Source organism: Lactuca sativa, chromosome 1 (genome assembly GCF_002870075.4).
Source record: "Lactuca sativa cultivar Salinas chromosome 1, Lsat_Salinas_v11, whole genome shotgun sequence".
In the NCBI taxonomy this organism is placed as follows: Eukaryota; Viridiplantae; Streptophyta; class Magnoliopsida; order Asterales; family Asteraceae; genus Lactuca; species Lactuca sativa.
Window position 1 is genome coordinate 70,385,746 of NC_056623.2, and position 13,558 is coordinate 70,399,303.

The following is a 13,558-nucleotide window of genomic DNA, read 5'->3' on the forward strand; positions in this document are numbered from 1 at the left end:
ACCAAAAATGAAATTCACAAGTTGAAAGGTAGACAAAGAAGTCGAATGTAAGAATGAGATCGGAGAGTTTTAGTTTTGTAAAATTTATGAGAAAATAAGTGGAATAAAAACATAGGATGACGGAGAGGAAAAAAATCCATATAAATTTGGATTTTCAATTTAAATAAAGGAAGATAATTACTATTATGGTAAGTATGTTGTCATTATTTTTAATAGGTAAATATTTTATTAAAAAAGTTAGCAAAAAACTAACACAAAATTACAAGGGAATGGAAAGAGTTGAGTTTGAAAACCACACAAGTGGACTAAGTTAAAGCTTATTGTTTCTACAAACAAACTAGTTCTATGAGTAATTGATCAAACTATCAATCAAAATTCTAATTTTCGTCTTTTGAACAATAAAAATAATATCATTCTTAAAATTCCAAAACAACCTCCATATAATCATGATGACCGTTTGCACTAAAAATTTATTGACAACATTCAAAATGAGAAAATGATCGATCTAAACTAACACATCTTCAATTTATGCACTTTTCTTGATAAGTATGTTGTTATTATATATAATCTATTGTTTAATAAAACACACTGCATGTATACATTGATTATGTTTTTTTTTTTTTTTTTTTTTTTTTTTTTTTTTTTTTTTTTTTGTAAAGCAAGTAAAGTAGGTTGTTATTTTTATCTTTATATTCATTACTAGTTATATTTGTTTTTAATATTTTTTGTAGGAAAAACTTGTAAAACCAACTTTACGAGGAGATGACACAACGAGTGGATTCTGGCACTTTGTAGAGAACGCGAAAAGCATGAAGCACTTCTGAAATGAAATAAGTTATTTATCTTATTATTAATCACGAATTGCTTATATAACTAGAACGACCTTCACAAATTGCAAATACTAATTTGTTAAGAATTAATCGGATTGAAGATATAGGGTCATCATTGGCTGGAATCGAAATATCTGCGAGACCGGGGTCACAATTTGTATCGATTAAACAAATTGTTGGAATTCCCAACGTGATACATTCTTGAAGGGCCATATATTCTTCGTGCAGATCAACGATGATTACAATATCGGGTAACCCTGTCATATATTTAATCCCGCCCAGATATGTTTGCAAATGAGATAATTGTCTTTTCAACATAGCCGCATCTCTTTTCGGAAGACGGTCAGGCCCCTCTCTTTTTTGTTCGGTTCTCAAGTCTCTAAACTTATGAAGTCTTTCGGACTTTCTTGCTGGCTTGACTTCTTGACTTAGAGCTTTCACGTGGCAATCGTTGATGGAAAAAAGAGTGATCAAAATATAAAATAAAGAGGTAGTTGACAGAGGTAGAATCGGCATCTGTCTCGCCATCTGAAAAGCTTGACTTGGCTATTGAAATCAGTAGCAACAAATCAACTTAATTAAGATTAAGAAGAATCCGTTTTTGGAAGAAGTCCTCACTTACCTTATAGTAAAATATCTGACATGACAACAGATGCTGATGATGTAGCAGCACATCTTTAATGACAAATTGAAGAGAATCAAAGAAAAGAATACGAAGAGTCTAAGGCCCATCTCCAAGCAACTATGTGAAAAAAAACTAAAAACTGTGGGGAAAATTCTTGCAAGACAGTGAAAGCAATCCATAAGCAGGGCCGACAGGAGATGTGTGTTCGGCCAAATTTTACTCTTTGTACCGAGCCATCAAAATCAACGGACCAATCCTACCCATAAGATCTCGCAAATGACGTGGACTCATAGTAATAGTTTTATATTACCGGATATTTGTATTGATATTGAATTAGATTTGTTTTCTTTGTTTTGTGTGATACTAAAAACTCTGAATTTTGTTGGTTTTTTACAAGTCTTTTTTATATATTACAGAAAAATCATGATTTTCTACTCTACAATAAAATCTACATTTTCTGATCGAACCACAAAATCTCTGGATATTTCTGCATTAGTTTCTTGTAGGTTTATAAATTTCAAAAATTAGTCAAATTATCCCAAAAGACCCGGTTGGTCAATCATTCGTAATTTGGTTGTTTAAACTTAGGATTCTTAATTGTTTGGAAAATATATTAATTATATCGGATTAGGTGGTCTTTTATTTAATTAATTGCTAGATTAACTATATGGTTACTCCGTCTTTACAAAGACTATAAGGAAAACTTTCGTTGCGCTCCATCATATCCGGATTAGCAACGTAACAGGCTGTGTTTGTGTGTGAAAGTCAAAGTTTTGTTGTAGCGTACGTGTCATATTATCTTTAATGTCTTGTTAAACAAGACTGGTTTCCATAAAGTTTTTAATTTATATATACGGATATATTACCTTAGTCTTGGTAAACAAAATTTATAATATTGATATCCTGTTTAATGTTAGACTTATTTTGAATGTTTCAACACCATATTTGTAATAATATAATTTATGACATTAACAGTATGTAATATATGAATATTCAACAAATAACATAGATTACATGATGTCATAAAATAAAGTATGAAAACGGATATATAAATAAAATATACATTTAACATAATAAGTTCATGTTTTATTTTTCGATTCATACTGAGTAGTCAAGTCCTATGGCGGCTTTATGCTCATATCTGTTCTATAAATTAAACCGCTTTTGGAAGTCATTGCCATAGATCAAACTCACCAAATTAAACATGGAGAGATCTTTTTTCTTCCTCTTGGTTCTAACTCTCGCTCTTTCCTTTTCATCTGCATATTCTCGAGATTTCATAAGCTGCGTAGAATCCAAATCAAGCAATGCGAGCTCCATTTCCCAGCTCATTTACACCCCTGGCAATGCTTCTTTCCAACCCATTTGGCAATTCGCAGTCCAAAACACCAGGTTCCTTAAACCCTCCACTCCTAGACCATCAATCATCGTGACACCTACGGATGAATCACTCGTCCAAACATCTCTTCTCTGTGCCAAGAAACATGGGTACGAGATCAGGATCAGAAGTGGGGGGCATGACTTCGAGGGTCTCTCATACACTGCGGATGTTCCATTCGTTATGATCGATCTCAACAACATGAGATCTATAGACATAGACGTAGCTAAAAGGACTGCGTGGGTGGGGACAGGCGCTGTGCTTGGTGAGCTTTACTACAGTATTGCACAGAAGTCCAACAACACCTTGTATTTCCCCGGAGGTACATGGCCTACGGTGGGGATCAGTGGGTTGATAGGTGGTGGTGGCACCGGAAACCTGTTAAGGAAATATGCTACAGCCGGTGATAATGTTTTGGATGCTCGTATCATAGATGTCAATGGAAGGATTCTCAATAGGAAGTCGATGGGTGAAGATTTGTTTTGGGCGATTAGAGGAGGTGTTGCTTCCAGTTTCGGAGTCGTTGTCTCATGGAAGTTGCAGTTGGTTCCTGTTCCAGAAAAAGTAACTGTCTTTATAGTGAATAGAACTCTCGAACAAGGTGCAACAGAAATTTTCTTTAAATATCAGTCTCTTGCGACTTTTGAAGATAGAAATTTGTACATAAGATCCCAGGCAGCTTCGGAGTTTATTGGAAACACCACACAAAAAACCATGCGAATCATCTTCCAAGGAATTTATCAGGGCACAACCAACGAATTGATTCCAGTAATGGACAAAGTTTTTCCAGAGCTCGGTGTTACACGAGAGATTTGTCAAGAAATGACAAGCGTCCAATCGACACTTGTGTTTTTTGGAAGGCCAAGCACCACCCCGCTTGAGATTCTTACAAACCGATCTGCCATACCCAAGTCAAACAGCAAAACTAAATCAAACTTTGTCAGGACACCGATCCCCATATCTGGACTGGAAAAAATCTGGAGTAAGTTTTTTGAAAACGATTTGTCAGGTGGTTTGCTTATCATTCCTTCTGGTGGAAGAATGGATGATTACGCAGAGACAGCAACACCATATCCTCACAGAGCTGGAACCTTGTACTTGTTGGCTACTAGTGTAAATTTTGTAGGTCAAGCTAACGATACAACCCCTGTATCGCTTAGAAGATTAGCCTGGTTGCAAAGCTTGGAAGAGTTGTTGACTCCTTATGTGTCACAGAACCCGAGGGAGTCGTATGTCAATAACAATGATCTGGATATCGGTGTTGGGGCTGCGAATTATAAGGAAGCAAGTGTTTGGGGTGAGAGGTACTGGAAAAGGGAGAATTTCAAGAGGTTGATTCGAATCAAGGCTAAAGTTGATCCTAAGAATTTCTTTAAGTTCCCACAGAGTATCCCCGTCTTTAAACGCCGAGGTCTCCCACAATAAAGATAATAATAATAATAATCGAGAATAATAAGGTTTGTTGCCATTTTGTGAAGCTCTATATATCAAGTCTACTCAGGTGTTGTTGCTTTTCCTCATTTATTTTATAGCATTTTATATGGCAATTCATATTTTTTGTCTGTTGTTTCCTGTTTGTGTAAAGAATAATAATAATGGAGAATAAATTGATTTCTTTTAATTTATGTCCTAACTACACTCTATGTAGCAGTGTAATTTTTTGATTGATTTATAACCTTCAATTCATTTACTGCTTACACTATTTCTACATAGATCTACAGACTTCAAGGACCTTTATTTTTAAGATCTAATTTTAATTAAGTTACCAAAAGTAAACAAATGTAAATTTTTCTCTACATAATATCATGCCAGTTGACTTATTTATGGGTCAACGATGTCGGCCGTAAGGTAAACTTCCTTCAAACTTGTCCACTAAGTGCCTTTGTAATTTAAATGTTCCAGCCTTCCAGGCAAGTGTTGATTTTCCATAAACATTTACCTCAAAAAATGATAGAGCATGCGAATATGCTTCATCCTTTATGAACAATTAGGTGGGGAACCCCGTGTTGCGGGGGTTGGATGCGACAATTTTTTTCTGTTGTTTGTTTTTTGTAAATGTTATTTGATCAACTATTTGTTTATAGTTTAAGTATTGTTATGGGGCAGTAATATTGTTTTGTCATGAATAATTTTTTTGTTGTCGGATAATCTATTTATCGAAATATATGATTCACGGGTTTATCCTTTGATTGATGGGATGGAACTGGAGAGCCAGATTCCACGGATCAAATAAAATGCCTCCAATATCAAACATTAAGAGGAAATGTATATATCAGTGTGTGCTACCAGATTCACTTTTGGAATTATATGTTTTTGTAATGAAATGACATGTTGCAATGTTGAGCCATCTGTTGCGGGGATGGATTTAGGCAACTCTGATCATTTTGTTTTTTCATGTCCATTTCATTGCTCTTGTGTTCAACTATAGTTCATTGCCTTAATTGGTATTCATCGTAAAGTATGTTGCTATTCTCTGCAATTCGCCCATTTATGTAAGGACGTAATAAAATAGAACAAAACTTTCTGAATTATGACCGTGTATGACAATATATAAATAGGTGAAAAAGATTTTGATATCAATTATGAATCTCAAAAGTGTTACATTGGAGAAATAGAATGTTTGATAAAAAAACTAATGAAAGTAGGATTTTCTGACCCATTTAATTCTAGGTAATTCAGAATACTCAATAGATGTCATTTTCAATTTCTTCCACTTTTGATTTTGTTCATTTGCATGCTGCAACGGTTCTTCGTTTTCATTGTTCTTAAAGGTAAGATTTAAGAAGTGATTCGATGGTGACCTCTCGCAAACGTGTTAAAAGGTCAAAACTATGAGCATAGTTGTTTGTCAATGTTCCTGCTTCAACATATCTGCAAATAAAAAACAATTCCAGAAACAAATTTATGGAAAGTACATTTTTAAGATATAAAATACCAAAATCAAATATTAGGGTTCCATAAAAAACATAAACAGAAGTTCAAAAAGAAGTCTTTAAGGGTAGATAGACAATTCCAAGAAATAGATTACCAAAAATGACATTAATATAAGAGTATATTACACATTTGGTTCCTATGCTTACTCAAAATTTCAAGTTTAGTTCAAAATTTTAATACTATTATATTTGCTATTTGATGAGATTAAAACTTTAATCTTTGAAGATCGATTAGATCTTAAACAGGTAAGTAAATATAAAACAGCAAGAACACGAAAATAAGAACAAGTCAAGAATGAATCAAACGTGTCGAATGATTAAAACAAAACCCTCAGAAGAGCTCGATTAAGAACATCAACTGTAGAGGATTAGTAGGTTTACAAGAACGATAAAGAAAGAAAACGTAATACTATCGTAATGCTATCGTTTTCTCTAGATCGTTTTCCTAATATGCATGCAAGCATATACTTATATAATAAACCTAACGGGCTCTCGGTTGGACATGCCCAAACCGGAGTACAAAATAAATAGACAAATAGCCGAGCCCAAAGACGCAACCCTTGAACGAATCTTCAACCCAACAATCTCCCCCTTTGCGTCAATTGGAGCGAGATCTTCACTTGTTACTTGGGCCAGCAGCGGTAGCAGGTACTTTCTTCTTCACGGTATCAAACAGACGCGAGATAAGAGCCAGTATCGTCTGTCTAAACCTGATGTACCATTGGATCATGTCATTGAAGTACTTAACATCATCCACTGCATTCTCTTTACACCTTTGGATGATCGACAACACGTGCTCTAGACAAGCAGTGGTGTAAAGATGTTTGTCAGCCAAAGCAAAGAGACATTTCTGTCCTTCTGCTCTAGTGAACATGACCGAATTGCGTCTCGGGTCGATCTTGCCCATTTTCATCTGATTGAGATCACTGGCCGATCCCACAGGAGCTATCTTCGGTTTCTTCTTGAAGACAGTGGCTACCTCCTGATCCATTAGGGCTACCTCCATGATGTAACAGACAATCATCCTCTTGAGATGGTCTATAATCGGACCATATTCAGCTTCATTCGTCAAGAGGATGTTATGCAAAACAATCCAATCATGAGGATTTAGGTTCGGTAGATCTGCCAGGGATATAAGATGTTCAGACTTTGCAGATCCTCGAATCACCTTGAACCGAACATTGATGAATCTTCCTTCGGTGTAAGGCTTCAATACCCGAACATTCACTATCTTCTGGGTGCTCCATGTTAGATACTGAGGACGAGCAACCTTCAGATAGAAGTCGATGAGCTCCCTATCAACCTCAGGGTTCGGATGAGGGACTTCATAAATATTTGAGAAGGCGTGGAAGATAAACGCCTTTCGAGTCAGCGGCATGTCGAACTGCGAATCGACAGAATTATAGCAGTCGAACGAGATCACCGGCTCGAGCCATAGGATGCTGGGAGTATCTATGGCCTCCTTAATCATTCGCTCCCGAGTCGAGGCAGGGAAGAGAGTCTTCCTGCTCTCAAGGAGATCGTGGGCTTCCTTCTTCTTGCGTTCGGCTTCTTCAGCCTCTCGCGCCACACGATTGACATCATCATCAACATTGCGACTGTTCTTTCGTTTCAACATGTCCGCAATGGTTTCTTTGTCTTCATCTTCATCTTCTTCCTCAGCTATATTCTTCCCTTTATCCTTCACACCCGAACCCGATGTTTGACCAGTTGGAGGTGGTTCGGTTGTGTGAGTAGCTTTGGAGGAAGGAGGTGGTTTCGATCCGGTCTTCTTCTCTTCTCCCCCTTGTTTCGGATTGGACACGAAACTAGGCAAGCCTTCGATTTTGCTGAGAAGGTCCATGGCAGGAGAAAGTTTTTCAGCAAGGGTTCGCCTCACCGAATGGTTTAGAATTGGATCGTGTGCTTCTAAGATGTTGGATAGGGCAGCGTGTACATCCGAAACACATGTCTTTATGACCTCCCTTTCGGATCGAAGAGCTTCAAGCTGTTGCTGTGAGTTTGATAGCTGAGTGCTCTTGACCTTTAGGGCGGTGGTTTTGCTTGCCAGAACGTCCATCAATGAGTTTTCAGCTGCGAGATCCTCCTGAAGCTTAGCGAGGCGCTCATCAATGGAGGCACGAAGGGCCGAGTTGTCGTCGCTTATGGATTGGCGAAGGGTAGCGAACGATGTCAACTCCGTTGAGACAAACTTTGCCAATTGCTGAACAATCGGTTCCAAAGTTGTCTTGGTAGAATCCGCACTCTCCTGTAAGGACTTCAACAGGGAAGAGGCGTCTGAGAATAGTTTATCGACTTTTGCGGTCGTTGCCTCACAGGCTTTGGTAGAGGCGTCTATGGCGGCAGTGGCTGAAGCTACAGAATCATGCTGAGCCCTGGAGAAGGCATCAACAATCTTCTAAAGAGCGGCTTCAGAGAGAGAGGACTGGTGGTTGGAAGATGAGGCAAGAAGTAAATCAACCTTCTCGTTGAGCTCCTTAAAATGTTTCTTTGTCACTGGAGCATCATCCTCTTCATCGCTTTGAACCTGAAACGGACTAAAGTAGACCGAATCGAAGGTCATGTTGTCACCGCCAAGGAACGGGTTATCTCCATCAGAGGCATGATCTGGAGATGGTGGGGGTGGTGAAGCTGGGGGTGTTGTGGGTTTTGTAGGTTCATGTTGAGTGTGGGGTGGGGTAGTTTCGGGTGGTGGTTGAGTGTGGGTAGGTTCGGTTGTATGCTGGGTTTCGGTTTGAGGTGGTGTTTCGGTTGCAGTTGTGAAAATAGGTGGTGGTATAGGGAAAGAGGTTGGAGGAATAGAGGTAGTGGGGTTTATGGTGGGAATGGAAGTAGGGATTGTTTAAGTGGGTGAAGGAATGGGTGAGTTGTGGATTTCCATGTCTGGGGTAGGAGATCGGGGTGGGGTGTTGCCTCTTGGAGGGGTTTCGCCTCGTTGAGAGCCCTCCGAGTCCGAACTCTCGCCTTCTGAGTCACTTGAAGAGGAAGGGATGACAAGCTTGCGCTTTGGTTGAGTCTTCCTCCTCTTCGGATGTGGGGACTATGCAGCTTTTGTCTGTTTCCTCTTCCTGGGAGAAGGACCTCTAGGAGCTTTGGTCGCTTGCTTCCCTTTATCCGCCTTTTTACCCCTGGGAACCGGTTTGTCAGCATCATGGATGGACTTTAGCATTTCCGGTGTAAGTTCCCTAGGACCAGACGCCTTGAACTCTTTAATCGTCCGGATGATCCTGCTGTCGGATGGGACGTCGCCATACATTGTCTCCGGAATAGAGCCAATGAAAGAAAACCTGGATGCATCAGAGACGATGATCTTCGTGGTATGAAAAGTACCGACCGAAGACATCACTGCACCAGCAGCAGTGGGTATATCCAACTTATCCATCGCCCATTTGGTGATAAGAATCCAGAACCGGGCAAACGACACCTCAGAATGTCGTGATGAAGAAGAAAGGCTCTGGATGAGCTGTTGCCAGAGGACCAACCCAAAGTCTAGGTTGACGCCGTTGTAAATTGCGTACATAATCGACAAGAACAGTCGACTAGCACCGTCGGATCCTGAGCTCCGTTCAGATAAGCCCTTGAAGAGGACTGTGAACATGCCGTTCCACTGCGGTGGCAAGAAGGATTTCTTGAACTTTGCGAAGGAGACGAGCGCCTCCGTGTACCCCATGTTATAGAACATGTTGTAAAGATGCCCAATCGGAATCGTCTCCGGATTAATTCTCGATGGGTTAGCAGCCAAACCAAGCAAAGTACCAAATCGTTGTCGAGAAATAGAGGTCTTGTGATCAGCAACCTCGAAGAACACCCGCTCGACTGCTTTGTCGTAATAGGCAGTCGCATACACCTGCGAGAGAACCACCATTGGAACAGACTCAATCCTGGAGAGAGCTGGAGCGATTTGGGAGTACTTCAGGCACTCGATGATCGGCGACATGTAAGAGTCGTACGCCAGAGGGTTTAGATCGATCACCAAGAATTGTTGTGGACGAATAGGAAGGATGTGTGAGGTAGCATGGACGGAAGATGATTCTGCCATTGTTGAAGGTAGGAAGAAGAAGATGAACAGTAAAGCTTTTTCGAGTTTTTGCTCTCTTGTAAATTCTGAAGCAGTAAAGAGGTAAATGGTAGTGAAGACTGCCTTTTATAGTGGGTGAAAGGAGAGAGAAAAATCGTTTCAAATCTTCTATGGAAATACGAAAAGGTTTCCTGGAATGACAAATGCGTGACAGTTGAGGCATGCGATGATCACGTAGGAGAGAGAGTGTCAGATTCCTAGGATCACGCCGCCCAACAAGCGCCGTTTCAGATCATACCGTTTCAAATCCTCACGCGCCTTTAATTGCCAGAGGGATGTCGCTTGAATTTCGCACACGCGTCCATGATGTCAGGAAAAGTATGGGCGTTTCAAATTCACACGCGCCTCTTTTTACCACCGGTTGAAATTCAATCCTTTTATTTCCCGCCTGAGTCAGCAACCTTTCGTCTTATCTTGTAAATGGCATCTTTTGAAATAAATACCCATGTGGACGATTGTTGACCACGTCTTAATAATTAACCACCAATGCAATAAATCAGCCTGAAATTAATTAGTAACGGAAATTTGGAAAATCAAAGATTTTCGTGCAAAGAGTGTAAAAAGAAAAGAAATAAAGCAACTCTTTTTAGGAATGACTGTGATGTCAATAATGACACGAAACAAATGATCCCGGGCACGAATCTCTTCCTTCAAGATCAAGAGAGACCTCAAAGTGGTAATGTGGATTCTCGTTGAATTACGATCAAACACTTATTAATAAATGTTGAAAGACTTCTTTTAATTAGGCTACTTTAGGGTGGTTTTCGCTTTGATGCAACAATTCTAAACTTGAAATAAGAAAGAAAGTGATCAAAGTACTTGTGAGACCGGTGTAGTCTGTTGAACAAGTAGGTGGGAATTAATATTAAATTGGCTTGGAAAATATAAAATCTCAAAAAAAATAAAAACTGGATCCCAAGGGAAGAAATGTTATGGTGTTTAACAATTTCATAGGAATCACACAAAATAAAATTTGAGATTTCATGAAGATACATCCGTCAATTCTTTGGTGAAAACTTGAGCAAATTAATTGATCACCGTCAATTCAGATTTGGTGTTGAATTTTGGGTTTCACTCAGCTCGTAGTGACACGAAACTAAGATCATAAACACAGATGTTGTGTAACCATAAACCTCAGTGGTAATTTCTTAGAGTCTCAAGGGTTACGTTGATGAAACGAATGTAATGGAGAAATGTAATGGAGATGGTGTAAGAAAATAAAGTACCTCAGCTGCATAAAGAAGGACCAAGCAGAAAACTCTTAACTCATGTGAGAAGAGAGTGAGGTAGCTCACGATTAGAATAAATGTGGTAGCCTTATTGGGAAGACAATGTTTGTTTATACCAGGTCATGAAGGCTATTATTCAAAATCTTATGAGGCTTGGGACACATACAACAGCATGCTTCTAGGGACACTTAAGTAATCCAACAATTATACCCCCATAAACGAACGAACACACAAAAAAAAAATAAAAGAGAAAAATATTTTTGGAGTTTTTGAGATATATTAAAGAAATAAAAAAATAAAAAATATTAAAAAAAATAAGTAAGAAAAAATAAGACTAAGAAAGAGTAAAAAAAAACTTTGGAAAAAATTTGAAAAACCGAACCCGAACGTTCGGTTGGGAAAAATTTTGAAAAACCGAACCCGAGCGTTCGGTTGGTTTCGGTTCCAGAAAATTTTGAAAAACCGAACCCGAGCGTTCGGTTGGTTTCGGTTCCAGAAAATTTTGAAAAACCGAACCCGAGCGTTCGGTTGGTTTCGGTTCCAGAAAATTTTGAAAAACTGAACCCGAGCGTTCGGTTGGTTTCGGTTCCAGAAAATTTTGAAAAACCGAACCCGAACCTTCGGTAGGTTTCGGTTTTGGAAAATTTTAAGAAACCGAACCCGAACCTTCGGTAGGTTTCGGTTTTGGAAAATTTTAAGAAACCAAGGAATTTAGACATGCAATCAGAAAATACTTTTAACAATAAGATAAACAACTTTGTACAAGAAATATACAATCAAGAAAACTACCTTTGTGGTGATGAGTGAGTCAGATTATTTAACCGAACCTGAACGTTCGGTCAATTTCGCTTCTTACGTTTGAGGTTGAGAGGTAGTGTGAGGTACTGACTCTGATTCCATCATACCTAGCCCTTGCAGTATTCTGTTGAATGATGCTTCAGGAAGAGCTTTGGTAAAGACGTCAGCCAGTTGATCAGTGGTTCTTACGAAGTGAACTTCGACGTTTCCATCTTCCACGTGATCTTTGATGAAGTGATACCTCAGTGCTATGTGTTTGGTTTTAGAGTGTTGCACTGGGTTATGACAGATCCTAATTGCACTTTATGAGTCACAATATAGTGGGATCTTCTTCATATTGAGTCCATAGTCTCGAAGTTGACTCTGGATCCAAATCACTTGAGAGGTGCAGGATGCAGCGGCTATGTATTCCGCTTCGGCAGTAGACAACGACACGCACGTTTGTTTCTTGGATTGCCAGCTGACCAACTTCCCGTCAAGGAATTAACAGCCACTAGTGGTGCTTTTTCTATTGAGTCCACATCCTCCAAGGTCAGCATCTGAATAGGCTTGAACGAAGAAGCCTGAGTTGGAAGGATACCATAGACCTAAGGAGGTGGTTCGCTTGAGATAGCGTAAAATGTTCTTCACTGCAAGCATGTGAGGTTCGCGTGGGTTTGCCTGAAATCGAGCACAATAACACACAGAAAACATGATGTCAGGCCTGCTAGCAGTAAAATACATTAGTGAGCCTATCATTTGACGATAGAGCGTGATATCAACAGCCGGTTTGTCTAGGGATGGAGTTAGCTTGGTGCCGAATGCCATTGGGACTTTGACTTTGGAGTCTCCCATCATACCAAACTTTGCTAGGAGAGTCTTCGTGTAAGCTTCCTGATTGATAAAGATGCCTTCGGGTCCCTGTCTAATATTTAAACCAAGGAAAAAGTTAATAGGACCCATTGAGCTCATTTCAAATTTAGTCTCCATCAACTTTTTGAATTCAGCTGTTAGGCTGGGATTCGTAGAGCCAAAGATGATGTCATCGACATAAATTTGAACTATCATAAGGTGGTTACCTTCCTTTTTGCGAAAGAAGGTTGGGTCAACCGAACCTTGTTTGAATTTAGACATCTTTAAGAATTTAGTTAGCGTTTCATACCAGGCTCTCGGAGCTTGTTTGAGGCCATACACAACTTTATCCAGATATAGCAATGATTTGGATACTTTTCGTTCACGAACCCAGGAGGTTGCTCCACATACACGGTTTCTTCGAGTTCTCCATTAAGAAATGCACACTTGACGTCCATTTGGAAAACTTCAAAGTTTTTGTGGGCAGCATAAGCAAGAAATATTCTTACAGATTCCAGCCTAGCTACAGGAGCGAAAGTCTCTTCATAATCAATCCCTTCCTCCTGATAATATCCCTTTACTACCAGACGAGCTTTGTTCCTTATAACATTCCCTTCCTTGTCCATTTTATTCCTAAATACCCATTTGAGACCAACAACTGAGGCATCTGGAGGAGTTGGAATGAGGCGCCAGACTTTGTTCCTTTCGAATTCGTTCAGTTCATCTTGCATTGCTTGAACCCAATCAAAGTGATCGAGAGCAGTGTTAACTGTCTTCGGTTCAACTTTTGATACGAATGAGTTAAACATACAAAACTCAACCTTTGAAAATAAGGATGTCTGTTTTGCCTTCAGTT

General features: G+C 39.3%; 2 protein-coding genes across 2 annotated transcripts; one reads left to right on the forward strand and one right to left on the reverse strand.

Annotated features, from left to right (window-relative positions):
- Positions 1-661: 661 nt before the first annotated feature.
- LOC122195994 (30S ribosomal protein S2, chloroplastic-like) lies at positions 662-1,563 on the reverse strand. Its single transcript, XM_042898290.2, has one exon. It carries the CDS (start codon positions 1,356-1,358, stop codon positions 855-857), a length of 504 nt encoding a protein of 167 aa, XP_042754224.1. The 5' UTR covers positions 1,359-1,563; the 3' UTR covers positions 662-854.
- A 1,057-nt stretch (positions 1,564-2,620) lies between these two features.
- On the forward strand, positions 2,621-4,454 carry LOC111916615 (tetrahydroberberine oxidase). The gene has a single exon (XM_023912282.2). It carries the CDS (start codon positions 2,660-2,662, stop codon positions 4,256-4,258), a length of 1,599 nt encoding a protein of 532 aa, XP_023768050.1. The 5' UTR covers positions 2,621-2,659; the 3' UTR covers positions 4,259-4,454.
- Positions 4,455-13,558: the final 9,104 nt, after the last annotated feature.